Below are 26,352 nucleotides of genomic sequence, written 5' to 3'. Positions count from 1 at the left end.
TTGCTACTCTCTGGCGGGTAAGGACCCTCCTGAGGGTATTAGAGCTCATTCAACTAGAGCGAAGTCTGCACCATCTGCTTTGTCTAGAGGTGTTCCTGTTGAGGACATTTGCAGAGCTGCGACATAGGCCTCCCTCCACACTTTTGCGAAGCACTACTGCTTGGATGCTGAGGTGAGGAGGGACGGCCACTTTGCGCGCTCTGTCCTCCAAGATTTCCTGGTATAGCGGAGTGGACACCCTCCTCCGGGAGTGGGGACTGCTGTGGGACTCTATTCACAAGGTGAGGAATCCACAAGGCAGATGTATCTATCAGAAGAACAAGTTACTTACCTTCGGTAACACTTTTTTTGGTAGATACAGTGTCTGCCTGTGGATTCCTCACATGCCCACCCGCCTCCCCGTTGTCCGCTCTGCTATACCTGGGTTTATGTACTTATGTATTTATGTATTTATATTTCTAGTATTTAATACTTTTGCCACGCACTTTTTGTGCGGTTTTTGAATTGCGTGTACTGTGTACATTGTATATATATGTATATTTGTTGGTCCGTTCGGGTGCCTCGAAGGCACGGAAAAAAAGGCGGAACTGACGTCATCACGCCGACGTGGGCCTTATGAGGATTCGGTGACGTCAGACGGAGTCGCGCGCAATGCCGTGCTCCTATGACGTCGTCCACGCCGGCGTGCTACAAAGAATTTTCCGAACGTTGCTGGCGCAAGGGGGATATTCACAAGGTGAGGAATCCACAGGCAGATACTGTATCTACCAGAAAAAGCGTTACCGAAGGTAAGTAACTTGTTCAGCCGTAACATTCCTCTGTGAATTGCAAAAAATAGTAAAGTTACACAAAGGTGGAACTTTACCTTTGTGAATCAGGCCCCCAGTGTTCTTCCCACATACAGAGTCTGTGGCGGAAAGGGCTCTGCAAACACTAGATATCAAAAGGGTCCTCATGTATTTATTGACAGGACACTACTCTTCCGTAAGACAGCAGGTCTTTGTATCTTTTTCCAAACCACACAAGGGCCATACTCCTTCTAAAGCAGGAATAGCACACTGGTTGGTCAGTGTATACAGACCTGTTAAGCCAAAGCCAAAAGACCTTTCCCTGTCTCTCCAAGACCCCATTCTACCTGCAGAAAAGGTACCTCTTTATCACTTACTTAGATAACATCCCTTTAGCTGACATCTGCACGGCAGCTACCTGGTCTACTCCATACATGTTCAACAAGCATTACTGTGTCATTCCAAGCTGTAAGTGGCTCTGTAAACACTGCACCAAAGTAAGGTACAGTGTGCACAGAGTCCAGCAGTCCCCAGAGGTTTGGCAGAGGTTAGATGGAACCTTACTCTCTAAAGTGGTAGCTTGGTCGAGCAGTAAGGCAGTATCAGAGGACAGTGTAAAGCATTTGAAGTACACACTCAGTCAGAAAATGATTGCATGTTGGTGTCGTCTTGGAAGAAGTCTTTGTAGTCACGAGATAGGTGAGGCCTCCCTTGAACGATAGGCGCATGGGCATCGACTCCATCCTTAGATTGTTTTTTTCCGCCACTGGGTTCAGATGCAACTTTTCCACTCCGGTTCGAAACCTACTTTCTAAGTAGTTTGACGCGTCAAAAAAATACTTAAACTCTTCTAAACAACTTTCGACATCAAGAACCATCGACTCAATCTTATCAGCTCGATTCCGGTCGCCGACGCGGGCCGTTGGGCCTATCCACACAGTGAGGCCTACAGCTCATGGAAAGGACGCCCTCAAGAAATGCTCCCAGTGTGAAGCAAAATTCCCGCACAATGACCATCACAAGGTCTTTAACCTGTGCTTATCACCTGAACACGACGAGTCCAGCTGTCCAGCCTGCGCTTCCTTTCGATCCAAGAAGATCGTTCGAGATCGAAGGGCCTGCCGACACATCATGCAGAGATCAGCTCCGGAACCAGACGACATCTTCGACGAGGGTCCAGATGTCCCCGAAGAAGATTCTGAAGATCTCCAAATCGTATCTGAGGCAGATGACTCTGATGACTCCATATCTTCGGGTCAACGCTTGAGTACTACTGCCCCTGCCCCAACCTCAACACCTAAATCAAAGGCAAAGGTCAACACTCCGCCTCCGGGGCCCAGTCGAGACCGAAAAACGACTTCAGAATCCCCGCCTTCGAGCCCGGCTCTGAAGAAAATACAAAAGCCTTCCGGTAGCTCGGGACCTAGAAAACCGCATGTGCCGATAACACCAGCTCCCTCGGCACCGAAACCGAAAGAAGTCCCGGTTCCGAAAACAACTCCGAAACGTCGACTTCGAGAGACAGCCCGGCTCTGAACATAATAAAGCCTGTTTTCGATGCTTCCAAGCTCACGAAACCAGCTTCGGCTCCAAAGCCAAGGTCTTCGGAGCCAAAACCTACGCCAAAGCACTCTGCCACAACTCCTAAGGCTAAGGACAAAGAAAAGAAACAACCACGCTCGGAACCGAAAAAATCGGCACTGAAAGCAGTTCCTGAAGAAGAGCTTTTTCACCCTGATCCTACACAGAAAAAGATCTATATTGATCCAAAAACAGAACATGTCTCTACCTACAGGAAGAGGAAGTTAGATAAAGCACCTCCACCTCAAGTGCCTGTAAAAAAGGACTGTGCAACATCACCTATGCACCCTTCTTCTCCTATACCTCCCTCTATTCCACCTCCTCTTCCTTCACCTCCTCAAAATTCTCCTACTCATTTTTCACCACAACATACACCTCCTCATAACAGTGGTGATGATGACATTATGGGGGTAGGAGACGACCCGAATGACCCTTTTACCTACCCAACCGATCCACCTGACTGGGAGTACCCAATCCCACCAGGTGTCACATCAGATGTACCAGATATCCCTGATCCATACACATACCCATCCGAACCATCACCTCCAGAAGATAATATTGGGTTTGGACACTTAATCAATAGAGCTGCCATCCATCATGGGGTCACAAGGCACTCAGATGAGACAGAAGAAGATTTCCTACTAGACACTTTTGAGCAATCCCAAAAGTCAGTTCAGATATTACCTATGATCAAAGGGGATATTAAGCATGCACCAGAAGTGTTTAAAGATCCTGTACGTGCTAGGATCATAATCCCCAGGATAGAAAAGAAATATAGGCCTGCTCCTGGAGATACTGCCTACATTAAGGGACAACTGCCTTTAGATTCCCTTGTTGTTTCAAACGCAAGAAAACTAACAAACACCCAAACATCAGGTGAAGCGCCATCGCCTGATAAAGAGTCAAAGATGATATACGCTTCAGGTAAAAGAATAGCTGCCCAAGCAAGAAACACATGGCGCATAGCTAATACACAAGCCCTCCTCACAAGATAAGACAGGGCTCATTATGATAAGCTAGAAACACTCTTACAGCATCTACCTGACCAATATAAGGCACAAGCTAATGACCTTATCCAAGAAGGAAAGTTAATTTCTAATGCTTCTTTCAAGTGCGCACTTGATGCAGCAGACACTGCTTCTAGAGCAATAAACACTAGTGTCCTCCTTAGACATGGCTACGCATTTCAGGATTTAAGCAAGAGGTGCAAACCACCATATTAAATCAGCCATTTATCCAACATCAGCTTTTTAGCCCAGCTGTAGACACAGCGCTTGAAAAAATTAAAAAGGACACTGATACTGCCAAACCTATGGGAGCTTTGCAGTCACCTCAAAAAAGAGTCTCCTTTCGTCACTCCTTTCATAGAGGAGGCTCCAAAGAAGTTGGAGCACACAATTCAGCTTCCTTTAAAAGCAATTCGCAAACATTCTCCAATAGGGGGTATTTTAGCGGAGGCTACAGAGGCAATGACAACAAGGGTAGAGGTCGAGGCAATAACAACAATCGAACCTCTCCAATCACAAAACAGTGACTTACTTCCGCTCCCCCAACAGCATTCCACTCCTGTAGGGGGAGACTAACACAGTTCCTACCTGTCTCTAATTCCATCACCACAGACAAATGGGTAAGACCGATTATCCAGTATAGGTACTACCTAGAACTTACAGCTACCCCTCCACATATACCACCCAGACAGCGTCCAAAGTCTACAGAACATGTACGCTGCTCAAACAAGAGGTTCTTTCATTGCTTCAAAAGGACGCAATAGAAATAGTCCCATTACAACATCAAGGAACAGGGGTTTACTCGCTGTACTTCCTAATACACAAGAAGGACAGGACACTAAGACCAATTCTAGACCTCAGGCCCCTCAATCTGTATATACACTCAGATAATTTTCATATGATCACTTTACAACAAGTGCTCCCATTGATGCAACAAGGCGATATCCTTACTACTCTAGATCTCAAGGACGCCCACTTCCACATTCGCATACATCCTTCTCACAAGAAGTGTCTAAGGTTTGTACTAGAAGGACAACACTATCCGTTCAAAGTCCTTCCATTCGGGGTCACAACTGCACCAAGAGTGTTTACAAAGTGCCTAGCAGTAGTAGCAGCACATCTCAGAAGGCAACACATCCATGTCTTCCCATACCTGGATTAATGGCTCATAAAAGCCAAGTCATTCAACCAGTGGGTCCAACACACATCTCAGACAATTCAGACATTGCACAACTTGGGGTTTACAATCAACTACACCAAGTCGCATATCCAGCCCTCTCGTGTACATCAATACCTAGAGGCTACAATAAACACGTCTACAGTTCTAGCTTATCCCAGTCCAGCCAGAATACAGAGCATTCAAGCCTTAATCACAAGGTTTCAAGACCAACACTCTCTCCCAGCCAGTATTCATGCAACTGATAGGCATGATGGCATCTTGCATTTTTATTGTACCATATGCAAGACTACAAATACGCCATTGCAAGTATGTCTAGCACATCAGTGGAACCAGGCTCAAGGACAACTTACAGACCTGGTGTTGGTAGAAGACCGCACACGTTGCTCTCTGCAGTGGTGGAACACCAACAACTTGTCCAAAGGGCAGCAGTTCCTCGACCCTGTTCCACAAATAGTACTTACAACAGATGCATCCCTGACAGGATTGGGAGCCCATCTCCTAAACCATACAACTCAAGGAAAATGGACCACTCAACAAAAAGTGCGCCACATCAATCACCTGGAGCTGCTAGCAATATCCCTAGCACTGAAGTCCTTTCAGGTACATGTACAGAACAAAGCTGTCCTGATCCGAACAGAGAACATGACAGCCATGTACTACATTCAAAAACAAAGAGGCACATATTCTCTGCAACTCTCCCAGCTAGCACAGAACATTTAGAGATAGGCCATTCCACAAAACATATATCTACTAGCAGAACACCTTCCAGGGGTTCACAATCAGATTGCAGATCTGTTAAGTCGGCAGACACAACAAATTCACGAATGTGAACTACATCCGCAAGTTCTTCTACCATTCTTTCACAAGTGGGGTCACCCAGACATAGATCTGTTTGCCACACAAGAAAACGCAAAATGTCCAATCTTTGTCGCCAGGTTCCCACACCCGCTGTCCAGGGGGCAATGCGATATGGATGAACTGCTCAGGCAGATTTGCGTACGCTTTTCCGCCACTCCCACTAATACCACTAGTAGTGCGCAAGCTAAGACAACAGTATCTCAAAATGATCTTTGTAGCTCCCACATGGGCACGCCAACCATGGTTCACAATGCTGCTAGAACTCTCTATAGTTCCACACCAAAGACTGTGGCTGACACCATCCATGATAACGCAGAACCATGGAGACATCAGACACCCAGATCCAAGTCAACTGAATCTGGCGATCTGGCTCCTGAGGTCTTAGAGTTTGGTTATCTTAACCTGCTACTAGACTGTATGAATATCATTAAAGAAGCTAGGAGACCTACTACTAGAGCTTGCTATGCAGCAACATGTAAAAGATTTGCCATTTATTGTGCAAATAATGAAATTGATCCCCTGGATGCTTCCATCCAGGATATCATCTGCTATCTTCTATACTTACAAAGATGTAATCTAGCATACTCATCTATACGGCTACACCTTGCAGCCATTGCTGCGTACCTACAGAATAGACAGCATCTGTCATTATTTAGAGTACCTGCAATTAAAGCATTTATGGAAGGATCATTCCTCCTAGGTTACCACCCTCACCAGTGTGGAACCTAAACATAGATCTTACAAGGTCATGGGACCCCCTTTTGAACCTTTACACAAATGTGAACTACAATTCCTCATATGCAAAACAGCTTTTCTTATTGTTATTACCTCTCTTAGGAGAGTGAGTGAGATTCAAGCATTCACTATAAAAGAACCATTTCCAGTGGTCCTAAGAACAAATTACTTCCTAAAGTCATTACTCCATCTCATTTAAACCAATCAGTAGAGTTGCCAGTGTTTTTTCAAAACGTAGACTCAGTAGCAGAAAGAGCTGTACACACCCTAGATGTGAAAAGAGCCCTTCTCTATTACATTGACAGGACCAAAACATTTCGCAATACAAAACGATTGTAGCTTTCTCGCCACCACATAAAGGCAACCCCATCTTTAAAGCTGGGATTGCAAGGAGGATTGTAAAATGTATACAAATATGCTATCAAAAAGCAAAACATACATTAACAGTTCCTCTTAAAGCACACTCCACATGCAAACTAGGAGCCTCTATGGCTTTCTTAGGGAACATTCCAATAGAAGACATCTGTAAGGCAGCAACATGGTCTACAACACATACCTTCACTAAACACTATTGTGTTGATGTGCCAGTCGAGCAGCAAGCTGCAGTAGGCCAAGCTGTCCTCAAAACTCTTTTTCAAACTAATGCAGCAGATACAGGTGACCACCGCTAGGGGAGACACTGCTGTATAATCGATGCTCAGTGTGAGATCTGCATCTCATATGCCTCAAACTGAAAATGCTACTTACCAGTATGCATCTGTTCTTGTCATGTAGAGCTGCAGAGTCTCACACGCCCACCCACCTCCCCGGGACCTGTATCTGTTCCAGTTCTATCTTACTTAGATGTACAGGCATGGACATCCCTTCTTTATTTCTACTGACTCCATCATTTCCCATCATGGCGAAAAACAATCTAAGGATGGAGCCGATGCCCATGCGCACTCGTCCAAGGGAGGAGTCACCTATCTCGTGACTACAAAAGACTTCTTCCAAGACGACAACAACATGCAATCATCCGAGCCCAACACCAGGTGGCGATCTAATGCAGAGTGTAGAACTTTGCAGTTCTACATGCCAAGAACAGATGCATACCGCTAAGTAGAATTTTCCTTCTTCCATACCTACTATATTTGGCAAAATCTTGCTTGCAGGTCTCTTCTATAAAGGTTCACTTGGCAACCCTTACTGCCTATAGAAAATGTCCTTCATAAACTTTCCAAAATGCCTGTGGCGAATAATTTTTAGAAGGGTTGAAGAAGGTTTTTCCTCTCATTAGGCATTCCTCACCTTGCTGGGAACTCAACGTAGTCCTTCCGCAGTTTATGCAGGACCCTTTTGAGACAGTTCACAAGGAATCCCTTCAACATCTTTCATGGAAAACCTCTATCCTCGTAGCGATCGCATCTGGTGCAGGATTAGCGAGTTCCAAGCATTATGTTTTCATGAACCATACACAGTCTTTCACTCTAACAAAGTGGTCATTAGGACTCACCCGAAATTCCTCCTTAGGGTTATTTCAGATTTCCACATTAATCAGATCTCATTACCACCATTCTTTCATAATTCCTCTACTCCAGCTGCAAGAACACTTCATTCTCTAGATGTGAGCTGTGTCTTGGTGTTTTATCGTGATAAGACTTGTGACATCCGCAGATTGAATTGTTTATCAAGTATTACTACTACTCTATTCTGTGCTTATGAGTATCAATGGATATCCCCTACGAGAGAAGGGATAGTTCCTTACCTGTAACTCCAGTTCTCTCGTAGGAGAATCTCCATTGAAGTCAAAAGCAACCCTCCCCAGTAGAGTGGACATAGGTAAACATGGGACCCAAATATCATCACTCATTTGCCCCAAAACAAACTGAAACAACTGCCACCTGCTGAGCATGATGGGATTCTGCTGGTCCCTGGGTTCTTAAAGGCACAGCCTCTATTTTTAACTCCTATAATGGCAGCCTATGGGGCTACACTGTACTGCTCGCCTTCATCTCTATAATCTATTAAAAAAGGGTTTGGGAAAGAGATTTCTGCTGTTTTGTAAAAACATCCTGACATTATGTACATATGCAAAACTCCTGGCCCCTTTTTTAAGTACAAGATGAAGATATGGGCCATTGTAGCCTATTCCTACAGACTGCATAAACTTTTTCTTTTTTAAGTGACTCTGCAGGCCTTCCTGAAGGAAGGGTAACATGTACACTTAAGAAGATATACTTTGAAAAAGTGCTCCGGGTCCCCGTACATGGGGCTATTTAGTGCTTATGACTTCAATGGAGATTACATTTCTAGAGAACTGGAGTTACAGGCAAGAAACAGTTTCTTCTTTGCTATCTGCCAATAGTTGCAGTAGAAAATTAACGCATGATGGGCTTCTGGGCGGAGGGAGTAAAGTTCAGTGTCTCATCTCAGTGTTTGGACTTCAGATCTTTTCAGTTGATGCGTTTGCCCTTTTAAGGCTAGACTGTTTTCAGAGTATTTCTAGGGATATTTGACTTTACTCCTAATGCATAATCACCATAAGACTCCCAGCATGTTGGCAGTGAGTGATTCAAACATGTGAGTGTATGAAAGATACCAATGACCGAGAACTGCAGTTACCGGTATGTAACATTATTCTTCAACAGAACACTTGTTAATGGTTACATTTTCAACTAAAGTTTGTGTGCTTGACCATCTTTTCAAACCCGGGAGGCCTTTGCACTGCTGACTTTAAGCAGTTTCAGCTTGTGGTTATGAGTTGATTGTACTAGTAGGAAACTGGAGTCTGTGCATTTAATGTTGAAAGTTAAGGTAATAATTGATTCTCATGTTGTCTTTGCATTTCGTCAGGTCAAATTTGAAGAACTTGCCATGGAGCTTCACTTAACTCCATTTACAGTGTTGCTGCGGACTGTCATCGATCAAGTGCAGGAAAAAGACATTGGTAGCATATTTGCCCAGCCAGTAAATCTGACAGAGGTACTGGATTTTATCAGTTGTGTAATGCTTAACACAATTTGGGTTTTGTTTGGTGTCTCACTATAAAGTTGATTATTTCCTTTAAAAAAAAAAAGAAACCCTTAGTTTGATATCATGACATTGTAGTACTATTTGAAAAAATATGCTCGCAACTGCAAAATTAAAGCATATTTTATAATAACCAAGTTCTTTCAAAGAAAATGTTAATTTATATCACTTTATAGCCTGTAAATGCTTTCAAAATAGTATTGTGTACGCTTAAAGACTTATCAAAATTGTCTTGAAGATTTCCTGTAGAATTTGTACTTTTTAGGTCTCGACCTCTGCCAATGCCTCTGGCATTGCAGATGTCGAGACATATAGAGATGAAACACGAAAGCTAAACCAGGCGGATTGTGCCGAGTGCATGTGCCCGTGCACGCGCTTGCCATTTGCTCCTCAACCGCCTGCCTCGCATAATTGCATCAGACCCCCCCCTGCTTCACACTTCAAAGGAATGCGCCCCCCGCCCCGCACTGCCAAGAGCATTTCCCGGGCGCTTTTAATTTTAATTTTGCGGCAGCTTTTCATTTCATTTTGCGCCCGCTTTTAAGTATCCTGCTTGTTTTAGGGTCGAGCCTATGTGAGCAGCTTGCGCTCTTGCTTGAGACACCCTACAGTATACAATAAGAGGCTTGCAGCCCGCCCATTGCTTACCATTTGTCGCCTTGTCATTCTTCTTACCTCATAATTAGCCAGCATGAGCCTTGGCATCACTTCCTGTTTGCTCTGTGGAGTACGAACCAAGCACTGATTTATTCAGTTTAGTGTCCCTCCGCGAATTCTTTTTCGAAGGGGACATGGCTTCCTTTCACCTCTGGAACACTCTTCCTTCAGCAGTTTGTCCCCGGCCAGAATTTGCTTTGCAATTTAACCTTTTTTCAGCATGTTTACCCTCTTGCAGCTGTGGTAATCACGTATTTTTTCTGGAAAACACTGTGTCTATATTGGCAAGAAACAACACCTCTTTATTTGCACATGGGAAAAGAAACACTTTCCGCTTTCAGTTTTTGGCTAGTGAATGGAAAGGACTTGGAGTACCCCCTAATGCTCTATCATCTGAAGCTGCGCTGTACCCCATTTGTAGGATAAATACGTGGTTTTCTGATAAAGTTACCTGATGACTCCCATGTCACCAATGGGACGCGGTGCTCCAATTCTGGGCTTTTCCTTTAGCAGTCATTGTAACTTCACGAATTAACTTAGCTTCACACATGTTCCATTTGCTTGATATAGACATAGCTTCATGTTTTGTGGCTATACAGAGTATTTCTTTTTTAAATTTTGTGTACATGGCTTCTTTTCTTCTTACCTCGAGGTGGCATACTGTATCGCTTGGTATCTTTTCTTGTTTTGCCTTTCTTTACTCCGCTATAATTATTCTTTTTTTTTTTATTAAAACAAGAAAAATTAAATCGCTATTTTGAGGTGGGTCAGTTCAGTTACCCTTCACTGAAGTGAGCCATAATCTGAGAATCCATTAAGTTGTTTAACGAAAACCCAGTATTAAAGCTTGTGATTCTTGCTAGCCAGGTGATCTGGTAACCTTACTGAAGGAGCCCAGTGCTGAATACGTATGCTTGTCAATTGATGTCAGAAATTAATCGAGTGACAATGTGCGCTTCTCTGCACACACTCATGCTGAAATTCTCGATCTTTTCATGTAGTATTAGAGCTCCTAGACGTTCCATGCTGTTTATCACAATTGGTGATGAAACCGAGCTCCCTACTACACTTTACTAAACAGTGGAAAAGCAGGGAATTTTGAAGACTGTTTTATTTATTTATTGTAAAGGTTTTATATAGCGCTGGCTAGACCCGGAGGTATCAGAGCGCTTTACATGAGCATCAGATCATAGTTACAGGTTACATCGTTACAGAGGTTACACAGTTATTAGAGCATGGCAACATAGTTACTTGTAAGGTCGAAATAAACAATAAGCACAAATACGTAAGGGGAAAAGCAGGCAAGGGGAAAGATTCGGGGGAGGGGGGTAGGCGCTGGGGAAGAAGACAGGTAATGAAGGCGGAAAAGAGAAGGGGAGGAAATGTCTTCTTGTTAGATGGGTAGTGAATCAGCGCAAAATAGTTATTGGCTCCGTTAATGGGTTTTAGCCAGGTTATGTTGTACAGCTACAGTGAGGCATGACTGAAAGGACTACGAGTTGCTCTCATTTTTGTCCGTGTGCTTCCCCCCCTGCCTGTGTTGGGCTCCCCTTTGTGTGCTTCTCTCTATGTTGCTTTCTTACACATGTGCATATTCTTCGAGTGTGGACCCACCTCACCATCTTGATCCCCGTTGCTTCCCAAGACCCATCTGTATTTTTTTAATTTTTTTTACGTGTACGACCATTGCTGCTGGCTCATCTTCATTAAAAGCGCTTTTGCACTACTTAACTTTCTTTAATGTTATTTTCATTAACCGTTCCATCTCGGACAGATAACGTTTTTAAAAAGTGCCCACGTAATTGTGAACACACTTGCATTATTGGAAGTTCAAACAGACTATAAAATACAGCATTGAGCCAATATTGTGTAGCTTAACTAAAAGACACTGGCAAAGCAAAAGTCGCAAGCTGTTGGCTTTACACATGCATGGTTCTTTTGGAGGTCAGAGGAGGAGAAATGTCATTTGGAGCATGAGATTTTTGTGTTACAAGTGTTTTCATTTCAATCTTTTTAACTCTCTACTCTAGGATCATCTGATCACATTTCATTATTAATATAAGTTAGAGTTGATTGCTGTATCTGGTGCATTCACAGTTTAGATCTACTCTGAACTATAGATGTTGCTTAATACATTAAAGACTTTGTCATCTCCCATTTACAAAACATACTGAAGGCGACGAGGCGATGTACTGGAAAGTCTTATATAAACCCTATTAAGCCAGCAGAAACATTCAGAGCACACTGCTCGCAGCAAGCACAACTCCTAGATTATCTTTATGCCAGGCCAATGACAAACTATAGAGTTTCTAGAATGAATAATCATCACTAGCGGTACAGAGTATTGAGGTTCAATTTAACACACTTTCAAAAAGCACAGTAATTCCAAAGTGCACACTTAGCCCCAAGGGAACTTATGAGCTCAAAACAATAATCAACCACATTTTTAGATCGAAGCTTACCAGACAACCAAGTGATCTGGGGGCATATGTATCTATAGAATTTTTAGTCGCAAATGCTGCGATTCGCAAAAAAGCAGCGTTTGCGACAAAAAATTCGGAAAATGGTATGTATGAGGAAATTCGCATCGCAAAATTAAGGAATCGCAAAATTTGCGATATCTTAACTGCGCGTAAGAATTTAAGGAATCGCAAAATACGATTCCTTAAATGCTATGGAAGAAGCACTTAAGTTTTGCGATTTCACCTTAAGAAATCGCAAATTATCACCAACTTTGGTGGTAATTTGCGATTGCTTTCACAAAAACACTTTTTGGCATTTGTGAAGGTGCCATGTGGCGCACATATACGCCCTTAGGGCATGTATGTGCGCCATACGCGCACACATGTTCATTTCAGGGGTGCATCAGGGTGTCCTTATGACACCCTTGAAATTATTCTCAATTAGCGATTCTCAAATTGCAAATCGCAAATTGAGAATGACTTCCCATTCATTCCTCCTGGCCCATAGAAATGAATGGGAAAGTATTCCTTAATTGCAATGTTGCAATTTGCTAATCGCAGTTATGGAATACTAAGAAATGGCAAAAAAATGCGTTTTTAAAAAAAAAAAAAAATTTTTTTTTTACATACATCCCTTTTTGCCATTCTCAAATCGCGATTAAAAAAAACGCTATTTGAGAATCGCAAACAGGGATATTCATACATATACCCCCTGGTTTGCTAGCGACTTCATTTGGAACGCATTCCACCCCTTGCTTACCACTAGTTTTATAACTAACATTTGCTTGATTTCCATTTGCTGGTTTTCTTTTTTGGCTGCCCAGATGGAGTTTTTAGGTCTCGCCTAGCGTATTGCGTAAGCAATCGCTATGCGAGAGATATAGAGAGCTGCTCCATGAAAGCTTACCAAGGGGCTTTTGAATGCGGATTCTGGACAGTGCATATGCGACGTGCGCACGCTTGGCATTTGCTCCCCGAGCCTCGGCATCAGACTTCAAAGAAATGCCTCCCGCTCCCCAGCCACACCAGCCACGTCACAAACCACCATTTGCCTTGCATCAGACTTCAAAGGCTTGCGCTTACATCCTTCTCTTTCCCCTCATTAACAGGCTTTTTTTTTTTTACCAGCGGGTAGTCTCTTGCCCTCGGCTGCTTCTACAAGTGTCCGAGCTTAAATTATATGTAAAAAACGCGATGTAACACTCGCGCTTACATCCTTCGCTTTCCCCTCATTAATAGGCTTTTACCACCTCACTTTTCCACTTTTTTCCTTGACAAACTCCGTTGCTTCCCTTTTGTTTCCCTGGGTCTCTATCTCTTTTCCTTAATTTTCGCTCCTCCCTCTTATCTTCTTTTCCAGCCATTTCCTCCAGATTTGTTTCCTTTTCGATGCCCTCCTTTCTTCTTCTTTCCTCTGGTCTCTATGTCTCACTCTTTTCTGCTCTCGCTTGACACCCCCTCTTTCCTATCCTTTTCTCGACCAAGTCTCCTTTTGCACGCTCTCCCTTCGCTCTCTTTTCTTCTCCACGTTTCTGCCTCTTTCAATCTCTCTTCCAAATCTCTCACTCCCTCTCCATTTACTTACACAAATCTCGCTGATACCCCGCCTTTTTTGTAGCTTGCTTTTCAGAAACCTTGTATACATAAGACACTTTAAAGTAAAACCTCCAACTCCACCTTCCATCACTCGGGGGCACCACCACATCACTCGGGGGCACCACCACAGCTCTCAGGGGCACCACCACAGCACTCAGGGGCACCACCACAGCACTCGGGGGCACCACAACAGCACTCAGGAGCACCACAGCAGCACTGTCCTTGCTTGCTACGAACAAGCATTGCCATAGCCAATAGGACTCGCATTAGGAAAGTGTAAGCAATTGGCTTTGTGAATAACAATGCTATTAATTTATATATTTTCAAAGCCAACACATATTAAAAAAAAGCATTTACAATGCAATAGGTCTCTGGTTAATTAAGTTTGAGCTATTGGCATTGCTAAATATTGCAACACCAACTGCAACAAAAGTCTATAAATTGTAGGCCACAACATTTTTTATTTATTTCTGTAGAAATGGTGGCATGCTGCGCTTTAGATGAATATGTTTAAAAGTAAAGTGCGCCATACTGCGATTGCTACAATAGTTAATTGTGGATGTGTTAACAATTGATGTGTGCACTGATGGCTGGTGGTGTGTGTGCCTGTAGAAATTTGCACTGATGCTGTGTGGTTGTGTGTGTGTGTGTTTGTCTGTGTGGTTGTGTGTGTGGTTGTGCGTGTGGTTGTGCGTGTGGTTGTGCGTGTGGTTGTGCGTGTGGTTGTGCGTGTGTGTGTTTGTGTGTGTGGTTAGGTGTGGTTGTGTGTATTTATGTGTGTGTGGTAAACAGTTGTTTATTAATTCAATGTGCATTGAAAAATACTACATCTCACCCAAGCCATTCTTATAGCTTCAGGGGCTGGGAACAGTCTGAATTGCGGTATAAGAGTCTGGTGGCTCAGTGCACTAATGTGTCCAGCTTCAAATCCTGGCGGGTCCACTCAGCCTTTCATCCATCTGAGGTTGATAAAATGAGTACCATTGATTTGGGCAACAATAAACATGTTATTCAGCACCAAGATATCTGTGGGTGAACGTGTGCTTTACGAATACAAATGTTAGGTTATGTTTGCAGTTTGGTGGAAAATGTGTGCATTTTTGCATGAATATGGAAGGCTCTAGTATCCTCTGTGCCCCCATTCCCTGTACTTCTGAAGTGGTGTATTGAATGCTCAAAAGGAATAATGTAAAAACATGTTAGTGTGTGTTCTGGAGTGGAAGCGAGGAGATAGGGACAGCTAAAAGGAGGATGAAGACCTGATAGGACTGACCTGTTGATGTAACTACCTAAGGGCCAAACTTGCCACCTGTCTAAGTGGCTCTAGACTCTTGTATGAAGTCCCGGCGCTCTAACTTCAACAGACTCCCAATTCGCACGTTTGGCGCCATACATTTTTCACTTAAACTAAGTTCACTTAAAACCTCTTTGAAGTTATTTGCATATTAGTCGCTACATTAAAAAAGCCCTTGTGCCTGCAGTAACAGAAACTCATTAAATTAAATATTGCTTACAGACTAAATAAGACATACAGTGTAGCAACCGAAGTAAAAGGGCCAGTCCTCATGGGAGGTTACAAATGAAGACAGGGCGGTACAAAGGAGGGACTAACAAGCCTATTGACTAATCAGAACCCAAGCGTTTATGAAGGACAATGACACAAGTCAATTAAAAATATGGGTGGAGAGTGGGCGGGGCTTAAAGTGCATACTCGGAGAGCAGAGCATGCGCTGCGCAGGCTCAACCTAAAAAAAAGTATCGCTGAAAGAGCAACTAGAGGAAGGACATATACCGGCAAGGAAGAAGTTATTCGCCCATGTTCCAGGGAAGGGGCACACAAACAAAGAGGAAGTGTAGTGGGAAAATGCTGACCAAAGAGAAGCAAGGATATGAGAGCAGAGCAACGATGGAGTCAACCAATGGTAAGCAGTAGGCAGAATCTATGCGACCTGTAAGTAAACAAGATGCCTAGCAAGCAGCAGCACATGCACTGTATCAGGCAATACCTAAAAATCATATGTATGCCTGCTGCGGTGCTTCCCTGAAGGTATCGCTTTTCACTTGCATTAACAGCCTTTTTGCGTCACTGAATCATTATCATCATCTTAAAATAGATTTATTTTGGACATGAAAATCATTGAAAAAGGACATGAAAAATGAAACATTAAAGAAACTAAAAATGTAAGAATAGATGGTATACTGGTGCTCTTCGTCCATGGGGTCACTACTCCCAGTCTTTGTTTTCTTTGCACGGGGGAGCAACATTCACCCATACTGTCATTAGTAAAAGTGGGAGATTTCCAAAAATTTATCCGGGAGGCAGCTATTACACTTCCTGGTCTCTTTGAGTAGAATCACAAAATACTTTATAGCAACCTATAACTTTACATAACTTTACCCATTGGATATAACCTCTATTAATTTACACTGAACTCCACATTTCTGTTACAATTTCACTCCGATGCAAAATATCAGAACAGCTTTTAGAAACAATTCTTTGTTCCGGAGCAAGCCAGACATTAGAAGCATTTTTACCCGGTTCATCAGATCCCTTCTTGTTTGTCTATGTCTTTTTAGTGCCTTCCAGGAAAGCTACAATGACACCTATGAGTTGTAGGCATTTGCATATGACAATAATAATTACATATTGTGTTAATTGGAAGGGAGCCTGCTCTTCGAAGAAAGTACGCTCGGAGGAGCTACAAAGGCTAGGAATTGCAAGCAGTAAAACACTCTATTAATACAGCTGGTCTTTTCATTTTTTGTTGCACTAACCTATAGTTACTGTAAGCTTCTCTGGTAGATGTAAGCTCCCTTCAGCAGTACGAGCTCTTTTTATACCACATCTTCAGTAAGTATATCATACTGTGATGCTTGTTGTTTCATTGGTTTCGAACGAATCATTACAAATGTAAATCCCCCCCTTACACCACTCACACATCTTACGAAGACTGAACCTTCTTCCAAATGGCTAAGAAACACATAAAATATCCTTACCTGATAAACGTGGATGACGCTGCCCATCATACACACTCTCAGGGCATCTTTTCTGGCAGTCGGTCCCATCTTATAACATTGAACCCCGTTAGAGTCCATTACCACCATTACCACCATCCTAGAACATAGAAGGAACCTGCCTCAGGATAAGACTAAGGAGCCGACTGTCTGCATTAGACGTTGGTAAACATAAGCAGTGTGTGAATCAACAGAACTTCAACATAGGTTGGTAGTATCTCTTTTGTCTATAACCCGGTTCAATGGTGGTGCCTGCAATTTGCTTATCGGCTGTGATGCATTTGCGGACTATAATGTTTGATTTCTCAGGCTGAATATATTGGCATACACTGTGCAACAATATATCCTTCCCTCTCCTTAGGGCCCCATTGTCTCCCTCTTGTCAGGAAGAGTGGTGTGAAGAAAGGTGTGAAGCAATATCACAACCCCTGTATGGCTAAAAATACATTTTAGCAGCCCTCAGGAATTTAGTAGTGGCTGTTAACGTAAGCTGTCATTAGAAGTAAGTCTCAAAGCCACCAGACATACACAACACTACTGTGAAGTCGGATTAGGAGGCAAAGAAAAATGCGAAAGAGCACACAGACAACAGTAGATGTCCTTCAACCTCCAGGATATCACCAGTGGACCGGGTTTTGCACTCAAGGGATCTGTCAGGAAAGCAAATACCATGTGTTCGAGGCATGTGGGCTGCTGAATTCATATCTGTGCATAGATTGCCGCCTAGTGTTGGGTCCGGATGATCGCACATTGTTGTCCTGGAAGAGTCTTCGAAGTATCACGAGATAGGTGGCTCCTCCCCTGGACTACAGTGCGCATGAGCATCGACTCCATCCTCAGATTGTTTTTTTTCCGCCATTGGGTTCGGATGTATATTGGTTCACTCTAGTCGGAATCGATATAAAAGTTTTCTTAAGGCCAGAAGGCCTTTAGGTTTTCGTCGGTATAGTCTTGCGTTCGGTGCCCGATTCTTTCCAGCTCAGTTCTGAGCCGGATTTCCAGAAGAGCCGCGTGCTTTTCGACGCTGAAGGCCCGGTCGACGCCAGAGGCCTTATCGACGAACCCTCATGGAACGGAGCCCGTTCAAGAGATGTCCCGTGTGCAACTCCAAGTATCCCCACATCGACGTCCACCCGGTGTGCAACAAGTGTCTGTCGCCGGATCATGATGAAGCTAGCTGCATGGCTTGTTCCCGTTTTCGATCCAAGAAGACTCTTCTGCATCGACGCGCTGCGCGCCAGGAAGCCCAGCAGACTGCACCGGCGCCTGTGGACATATTCGATGCCGGGGATGATGGAGCTGACCGGGAGGTTCGTGAGAACCTGTCGAATCCCGCGTCGGAGGTCGACTCCAACTACGACACGGATGTTGAAATGCTCGAAGCGGAAGAAGTCGTCGACGAGGTAGGAACGACGACGGGGCCTTTGGGGCCATGGAAGATAGCTCGAGCGAGGAGCTAACTCAAACTGACATTGGGGCCGAAACGCTTCATAAGGCTCAGGTCGAGGGATCGCCACTAGGCCTTACCCAAGATCTTCCGATAAGTTCTACGGCCCCGCCTTCGGGCTCGGCTTCGGACATTGCTAAGGAGCCGCAACCTGCGAAATTGAAACCGAAAGTAAAAGCTCCGGTCTCGACGCAAGTGAAAGCACTGATGCCTCCATTGAAACCAAAAGTGCGTATTGCTTTGGTCGGCTCAAAGTCCTCGGACCTGTCGGCACCGACGAAGCAGAAGGGCGTTATCGACCCAAAGAAACAGCTCAAGGGCGTCGAGACGAAGTCTAGCGCGCCAAAGACCAAGGTCAAAGCAGTCGACCCGAACACATCGGCGCCGAAGACGGTTGACACCGACAAAGGGCTCGGTGATCCGAAGGTTCTCGAGCCTCCGCGTCGACAAGACAAGGCCAAGAGCGGACCGACCCACGAGTACACGTCTGGTGGTGCCTCGAAGGATTCCGTCGAGTCGACGCAGCCGTCCGCCTCATTCTCCAAGCAGGTGGCAGACTCCCTAAAGCGCATCAAGGACAGGGCCTCAAGTGTCTGGCATAAAGATCCTCCACCTTCGAAGCCTGTGGATAAACCTCAGAAGACGTTGACGCCCATCCACTTCACGCTGCCGCCGAAAGTGGCGCCGAAGGCTTTCGCCCCTAAAATGGCCACCAACGTGCCCGAGAAGGTGTCCTCGGTGCCGAAGTCGACAACAGTGATCCCGGCCGTAAAGCATCGACAATCCTCGTTGGAAGAGCAACACGAACAGTTTATCGATGCCGAAACAGGCAAACTTTCCCTTTATAAGCGGAAAATCGCCCCGGAACAGCCAATGGAGTCGTATAAAATTCCACTGAAGAAGAAAAAGGATTCTACTTCGACACCTGTTCTTGTGGAACCGGTATCTCCATGTGGCCATGATGTCTCACCCACTTATTCAGATGTGGACACTGGGGAAGGTGATGATGATGAATACAGCTATCCTGTATACACTGATCCAGATGATACCAATGAACCCTGGGCAGCTGCTGCTGACCCAGGTGATCCTCACTCTACCCCAGACACTCAAATGTATGCTGTAAAAATGTCGCCTACTGAGGATTTGGCAGCGTTTAATGCCCTCATTGAAAGGGCAGCTAAGAATCATGACGTCCAGCTCCATGCTGACCCCATTGAAGTGGACTTTCTTTTTGACACCTTTTCCGTCTCAGAGAGGACTGTCAAGACTCTGCCTATGTTGAAGGGTGTCTTGAAGCATGCTGGGGAAATCTTTAAGGAGCCTACGAGAGCCAGGGTGATAAACCCCAGAATTGAAAAGAAGTACAAACCGGCGCCTGGAGACCCTACTTACATCAAGGGACAGTTGCCGTTGGGCTATCTTGTTGTTTCTAATGCCCGGAAGAGGGCTAATTCACAAACAACGGGTGATGCTCCTCCCCCAGATAAGGAATCTAAGGTGTTTGAGGCATCAGGGAAAAGGGTGGCAGCTCAAGCGGCCAATATCTGGTGCATTTCAAACACTCAGACACTTCTAGCCAGGTATGACCGGGCACATTACGACACACTTGAGACCCTGTTAAAGCACCTGCAAGATGAATACAAAGAGGCAGCTGACATGCTCATCCAAGAAGGGAAGCTCATATCAAATGCTTCTATTAAATGTGCACTGGACGCGGCAGACACTGCGGCCAGAGCTGTTAACACTAGTGTCATGCTGAGACGACATGCCTGGCTCAGAATCTCCGGGTTCAAGCCAGAAATACAGACCACCATTCTCAATCAGACGGTAAACCCTGATCATGTATTTGGCCCAGAGGTGGACACCACCTTGGAGAAAATCAAAAAGGACACTGAAACTGCTAAGTCCATGGGGGCTCTACAGTCCCAGCAGTTCCGGGGTGGTTCCTTTCATCGCTCAAGCACTAGAGGTGTTTCCAGAGGCCAGTACTCCCAAACCACACCGTACTATAAAGGCGGCACGCAGACCACATACACCAAACAAAGTCGAGGTGGATATCGTGGAAACAGCGCCAAAGGCAGAGGTCGTGGAAACAACAACTCCAGATCCTCCGCCACTAACAAACAGTGACGCCTTGTCACTGCCCCCCGACCACGCAACACTTGTCGGGGGGAGACTTCAACAGTTCCTGCCAGTCTGGAAGTCCATCACCACAGACAGATGGGTCACACAGCTTATACAGTACGGTTATTGTCTGGAGTTAATATCCACTCCACCCAACATACCCCCAAGACACCGTCCTATGTCCGCCGAGCATTTGCACTTATTGCAGCAGGAGGTCCTCGTCATGCTGCAAAAAGGGGCAATCGAGCTCGTGCCTGTGAAAGAAAGAGGCACAGGAGTTTACTCACTGTACTTCTTGATACCAAAAAAGGACGGGTCCCTCAGACCCATACTGGACCTCAGACCCGTCAATCAGTACATTCTATCGGAGCACTTTCACATGCTGACCCTGCAGCAAGTCCTACCGTTGCTCAGTCAGGGGGATTTTCTCGCAACTTTAGATCTAAAGGATGCGTATTTTCACATTCCGCTGCACCCGTCACACAAAAAATACCTCCCGTTCACCATTCAAAACCAACATTACCAGTTCAAGGTTCTACCTTTCGGGGTCACCACGGCACCCAGGGTGTTTACAAAGTGCCTGGCGACGGTGGCGGCACACCTAAGGAGACAAAACATTCACGTCTACCCTTATCTGGACGACTGGCTCATCCAGGCAAAGTCAGCCCAGCAGTGTGCCGCCCACACGTCCCACACCATTCACCTTCTTCACGATCTGGGATTCTCACTGAATTACCCAAAGTCCCACCTGCAACCCGCCCACATACGGCAGTATCTGGGTGCGACAAACACTCTGGCAGCCACAGCACAGCCAAATTCAGTGAGGGTCAGCAGCATTCAATCGCTGATAGAAAAATTCAGACCTCAACACTCGCTTCCAGCGCGAGTGTTCATGCAGTTGATAGGCATGATGGCCTCCTGCATCTCCATAGTCCTGCACGCGAGACTACATATGCGTCCGCTTCAGGAGTGCTTAGCACGTCAGTGGACTCAGGCTCACGGACAGTTGAAAGACCTAGTGTTGGTGACCGGTCGTGCATACAACTCTCTGCATTGGTGGAATCCACAAAACCTTTGCAAGGGACGACCGTTCCAAGAGCCTGTGCCACAGATCATTCTGACGACGGACGCTTCTCTCCAGGGTTGGGGAGCTCATGTACTCCACTACACTGTGCAGGGACTATGGACACCACAGCAAAGGAAGATGCACATCAATGTTCTAGAACTGATGGCTATCTTCATGGCAATGAAAGCTTTCAAAGTACATCTGTGCAACAAGGTCGTGTTGATCCGGACGGACAACATGACGGCCATGTACTACATTCAGAAACGGGGAGGAACACACTCTCCACAGTTGTCTCATCTGGCTCAGAGCATGTGGAAGTGGGCCATTCAGAGGAACATTTTCCTCATGGCAGAACACCTCCCAGGCAAGGACAATCAGATGGCGGACCTTCTCAGCAGGTATACAGCCACCAGATGCACGAGTGGGAGATACATCCATCAGTACTCCACCCGTACTTCCTAAGGTGGGGTCATCCAGAGATAGACCTGTTCGCCACAAAGGAAAACGCCAAATGCCCAAGCTTTGCCGGCAGGTTCCCACACCCACAGTCGCAGGGCAATGCGATATGGATGAACTGGTCAGGCAAATTTGCGTACGCTTTTCCCCCAGCACCTCGAATACCGCTGGTGGCACGCAAGGTGCAGCAGCACTCGATGACTCTCATCCTGGTTGCTCCTACGTGGGCTCGCCAACCATGGTACACCACGTTTCTGGAACTGTCCGTGGTACCGCATCAAAGGCTGCGCCTCACACCCACGCTTTTGACGCAGAGCCATGGCGACATTCAGCATCCAGATCCACAACAGCTCAACCTGGCGATCTGGCTCCTGAGGTCTTAGAGTTTGGCTACCTCAACTTACCTCCTGACTGTATGGACATAATCAGGGAGGCAAGAAAGCCCACCACCAGAGCATGCTATGCGGCGAAATGGAAGCGGTTTGTCATTTATTGTGCAGACCACAACATTAACCCGCTGGATGCATCTATTCAGAACATCATTTGTTATCTCTTACATCTGTACAAATGTAATCTGGCCTATGCTTCCATTCGTATACATCTATCCGCAATGGCTGCTTATCTCCAAAACAGACAGCACCTCTCCCTTTTCAGGGTGCCTGCCATTAAAGCCTTTCTGGAAGGACTCAAACAAGTCATTCCTCCGCGGACGCCACCAGCTCCCGAGTGGAACCTAAATGTGGTCCTCACCAGGCTGATGGGTCCACCTTTCGAACCACTGCATTCCTGCGAGATTGACATGGAAAGTGGTTTTCCTTATAGCGATTACGTCGCTACGACGAGTTAGTGAACTCCAGGCACTAACTATCCAAGAGCCATTTATTCAAATTCATTCCAACAGGGTGGTGGTTCGCACTAACACTAAATTCCTTCCTAAGGTAGTTTCTCAGTTCCATATCAACCAGACTATAGAACTACCTGTGTTCTTCCAAAATCCAGAGTCGGTTGCGGAGAGGATGCTCCGCACACGTGACGTCAAGAGGGCCCTAATGTAGTACATTGATAGGACCAAAGATTTTCGGAAGACTAAACAACTATTTGTTGCCTTTTCGCCACAACACAAAGGCAACCCCATTTCCAAGGCTGGTATAGCCAGGTGGATCGTTAAATGTATTCATATCTGCTATCAGAAAGCCAAGCGCACTCTCACCATTCCACCGCGGGCCCACTCCTCCCGAAGTTGGGGGCCTCCATGGCTTTCCTTGGAAATATTCCTTTGGAAGACATATGTAGAGCAGCCACATTGCCTACCACACACACATTTACAAAACACTACTGTGTTGATGTGCACTCCAAACAGAAGGCAGCTGTAGGGCAGGCTGTTCTAAAAACACTTTTCCAAACTGCTGCAGCTGGCACAGGCGGCCGCCGTTAATGGAGGGACTGCTATGTATTCTATGCACAGATATGAATTCAGCAGCCCACATGACTCGAACCGAATATGCTACTTACCAGTATGCATCTGTTCTTGGCATGTAGGGCTTCTGACATTCATATCACCCGCCCTCCTCCCCGGCGCCTGTAGCGGCTGCAGCATTCACACATACTTCTAGCATGGTCATCATTCACATAGTTTCACTCCATCTTGGCCACAATGGCTAAAATCAATCTGAGGATGGAGTCGATGCCCATGCGCACTGTAGTCCAGGGGAGGAGCCACCTATCTCGTGATACTTCGAAGACTCTTCCAGGACAACAATGTGTGATCATCCGGACCCAACACTAGGCGGCGATCTATGAACAGATATGAATGTCAGCAGCCCTACATGCCAAGAACAGATGCATACTGGTAAGTAGCATATTCGTCTAATAGCATCCTGATGCGAGTCCCCGGACTGAGATAGTGTGCAGCTTCCACTGCCTCAGACCAGTGTTTAGATTTGAGATGCTTCTCCCACTTTAGACAATCCAACAGCCCTAACAATCACTGAGACAGATTGCCATCCCAAGACCCTGACCAATGAGGTCATCCTTAGGACAGACCCTCAGCCAACACGAGATGAACCCGTGCATCTAGAGGCAACAATACACAGACAATCTCATCAACTCACTGAACAGACATGGCCACACCCTTGCCAAGATAGGGTGATGCGTCACTTTCCATGGAGTGACAGTAAGAGAAAAAGGTGGGTAACTCATCTGCAGGTAGGAGAAGGGAAGAAGAGGAGGAGATGCTAGGAGATAGCATTGGCCAAAGAAAAGGTGTAGGCCAAACTGAGAGCAAGGGTTAGAAACATAAGGTTTACCTTGTTTCTTGCTTGCACTTAATCCTTGCCATTTATCCAGCACAACATTCTGACAGAGATTGCATAGAATTTGGTTAAAATATGCAAGCTCCTTTGAGGCATGTACACTATAAGGGGGTGCTGCACAGTACACATGGTGCACAAACTAATCCCTCACGAAGATGAAGCCAGGCATTCACACAACTATTGTTCATCGACTACTGATGCAATCACCTGCAGGAACAGAGAAGTCAAATGTACTCACCAGGCTCCTTCACAGTCGTTTCTAGGACAAAGCAACGTGAAGATTCCCAGCATGGGACTGCGATACAGCGCTTAAATAGACCATAGATAACTAGACACAGGGGTCAGTGTAACCAGCAAAATGTGACTTTGCCTGCAGTGGCAAAAACTGGATTTGGTCCGGCATCTGGCCCAGAAAATGTGGCAACCAGAACCAATCTGCCTTTGAGATCCAATGTAAATATGAAAACAAGTCTGTGTCTTCATTCTGTGCACACAATGGTCTAGGACTAGGTTCTGTACTAGCAAGAATGTGACTTAAGAAAATGTTGTCCCCTCTACTTTCTGTACAATCCACTGAGGACAACCTGAGCTGCTGTGGTTTGTGCAAGAGGGGCACATTAGCAGGGGTAAGCAGGAACCGAAATGCATAGGTTAATGAAAACCTTTAACTGACACAACATCCCACCTAAGAAAACAATTTGCATACTCTAAGAGGAATAAGACCGACCAACTTTTATTGTTATCAATTCATTAGTGTTATTTCAGCCAGCGCCTGCTTTTGCAGAGAATAAAAACACAAATAAATCAGTCATAGCTGCAACCCCCACAGTAAAGCTTGCATACAACCCGAAACAAGCATACAAGAAATCAAACCAATAAAGCCGAGATTTGCCCATCAAAGAGCACTACTTGCCAGGTACCGTGCAAATCAGAATAACTTAACAATGTGCCGAAAGCTTCCCCCCACAATGTGATGTCTGTGGCTGCGTGGCCGGCCTCAAGACCCAGAAAAGTTATTCTAGGCTCACAATAAGTCTGGAGAACCAGCTGTTCTATAAACAAGAAACGGCCGAAGCTGGGAAACGTGAACTACTTTCTCTGCTCATAATCCTTCTGTGGCACGAAAATGCTTGGTTCGTCACACTTGTTCTGGAATAAGGAAGGAATGTTCACAAAAACAGCGAGAAAACAATGTTATTTATGTACAGGAACGCAGTGTTTGTTGAGACACCTGGAGTCTGACAGTTTGGCAACACTGACATATTTTAATAAGCATACTTGTTCGCCTCGCTTCCCACCGAGCCAGCTAAGTATGTTTTCCGACACCATGCACTATTGAAATAATAAATGCACTCTCTGTGGCAGGCTGCGGTTGTTCTCATTGGAAGCTGGCAGTGGGTTTTAAATCGCTGACACCATGGGAAAAAAACAGACTACGACACAGATATCAAGCCAGGATGTTTTGTTTTGTCGAGCAATCGGGGAAGCTTTAAAAACGACTGGCGCGTGAGAAAACAGCGAGAAATGGTGGCTATCTGTGCGTCTCACCTTCAGTGTCGTATGCAGAATACAACCAGGAAGAGAGCAGTGATCGGCGCGCGGCAGGGACGCTGGCGCCGTGAGCGTGCGCGCGACTGAATCCGCGCGTGGCCAGCACTTGTCGCTCCCTCTCCCATTAGGATTGCTGGGCGCGTGCCCAGCTCCTGTCTCCTTTTGTCGGCTTTGGTGGCTGACATGAATGCAATAGTTCTCTGCCGAGAACGCGCTTCGCGCGTCTCTAGGCCGAGACCTAAAAATGTGTCATTTACAATACCAATAGCTCACACTTTCCTAATGCGAGACCTATTGCATTGCAGCTGCTTGTTATCATTATTACTAGTGAATTGTAACATATCCAGCGACAACAAGGTGAAATTTAATGGGTATGCAATCAATAACAGTAGGATAATGCCACAAAAATGACATAATAGGATTTGAGGAAGATTGTCTAATTTTCCAAGCCAACTTTGTTTTAAATGGTGAGTGATTCGTTTTTCCACCTACGGGATATATACAATCC

At 45.3% G+C, this 26,352-nt stretch overlaps 1 protein-coding gene across 3 annotated transcripts in view; it reads left to right on the top strand.

Moving 5' to 3' along the window:
• The window catches only part of BRD1 (bromodomain containing 1), a 536,782-nt gene that overhangs the window by 142,447 nt on the left and 367,983 nt on the right, over positions 1-26,352 (top strand). For all 3 annotated transcript variants that reach the window (XM_086967297.1, XM_086967299.1, XM_086967303.1), the window contains exon 5: positions 8,982-9,110. In XM_086967297.1, coding sequence (XP_086823423.1) covers positions 8,982-9,110 — 129 coding nt within the window. The remainder of the gene's footprint in view (positions 1-8,981; positions 9,111-26,352) is intronic.

This window comes from Lissotriton vulgaris, chromosome 1_1 (genome assembly GCF_964263255.1).
Source record: "Lissotriton vulgaris chromosome 1_1, aLisVul1.2, whole genome shotgun sequence".
NCBI lineage: Eukaryota > Metazoa > Chordata > Amphibia > Caudata > Salamandridae > Lissotriton > Lissotriton vulgaris.
The sequence above is the reverse complement of the archived record's forward strand: the minus strand, read 5'-3'. Positions and strand labels throughout refer to the sequence as shown.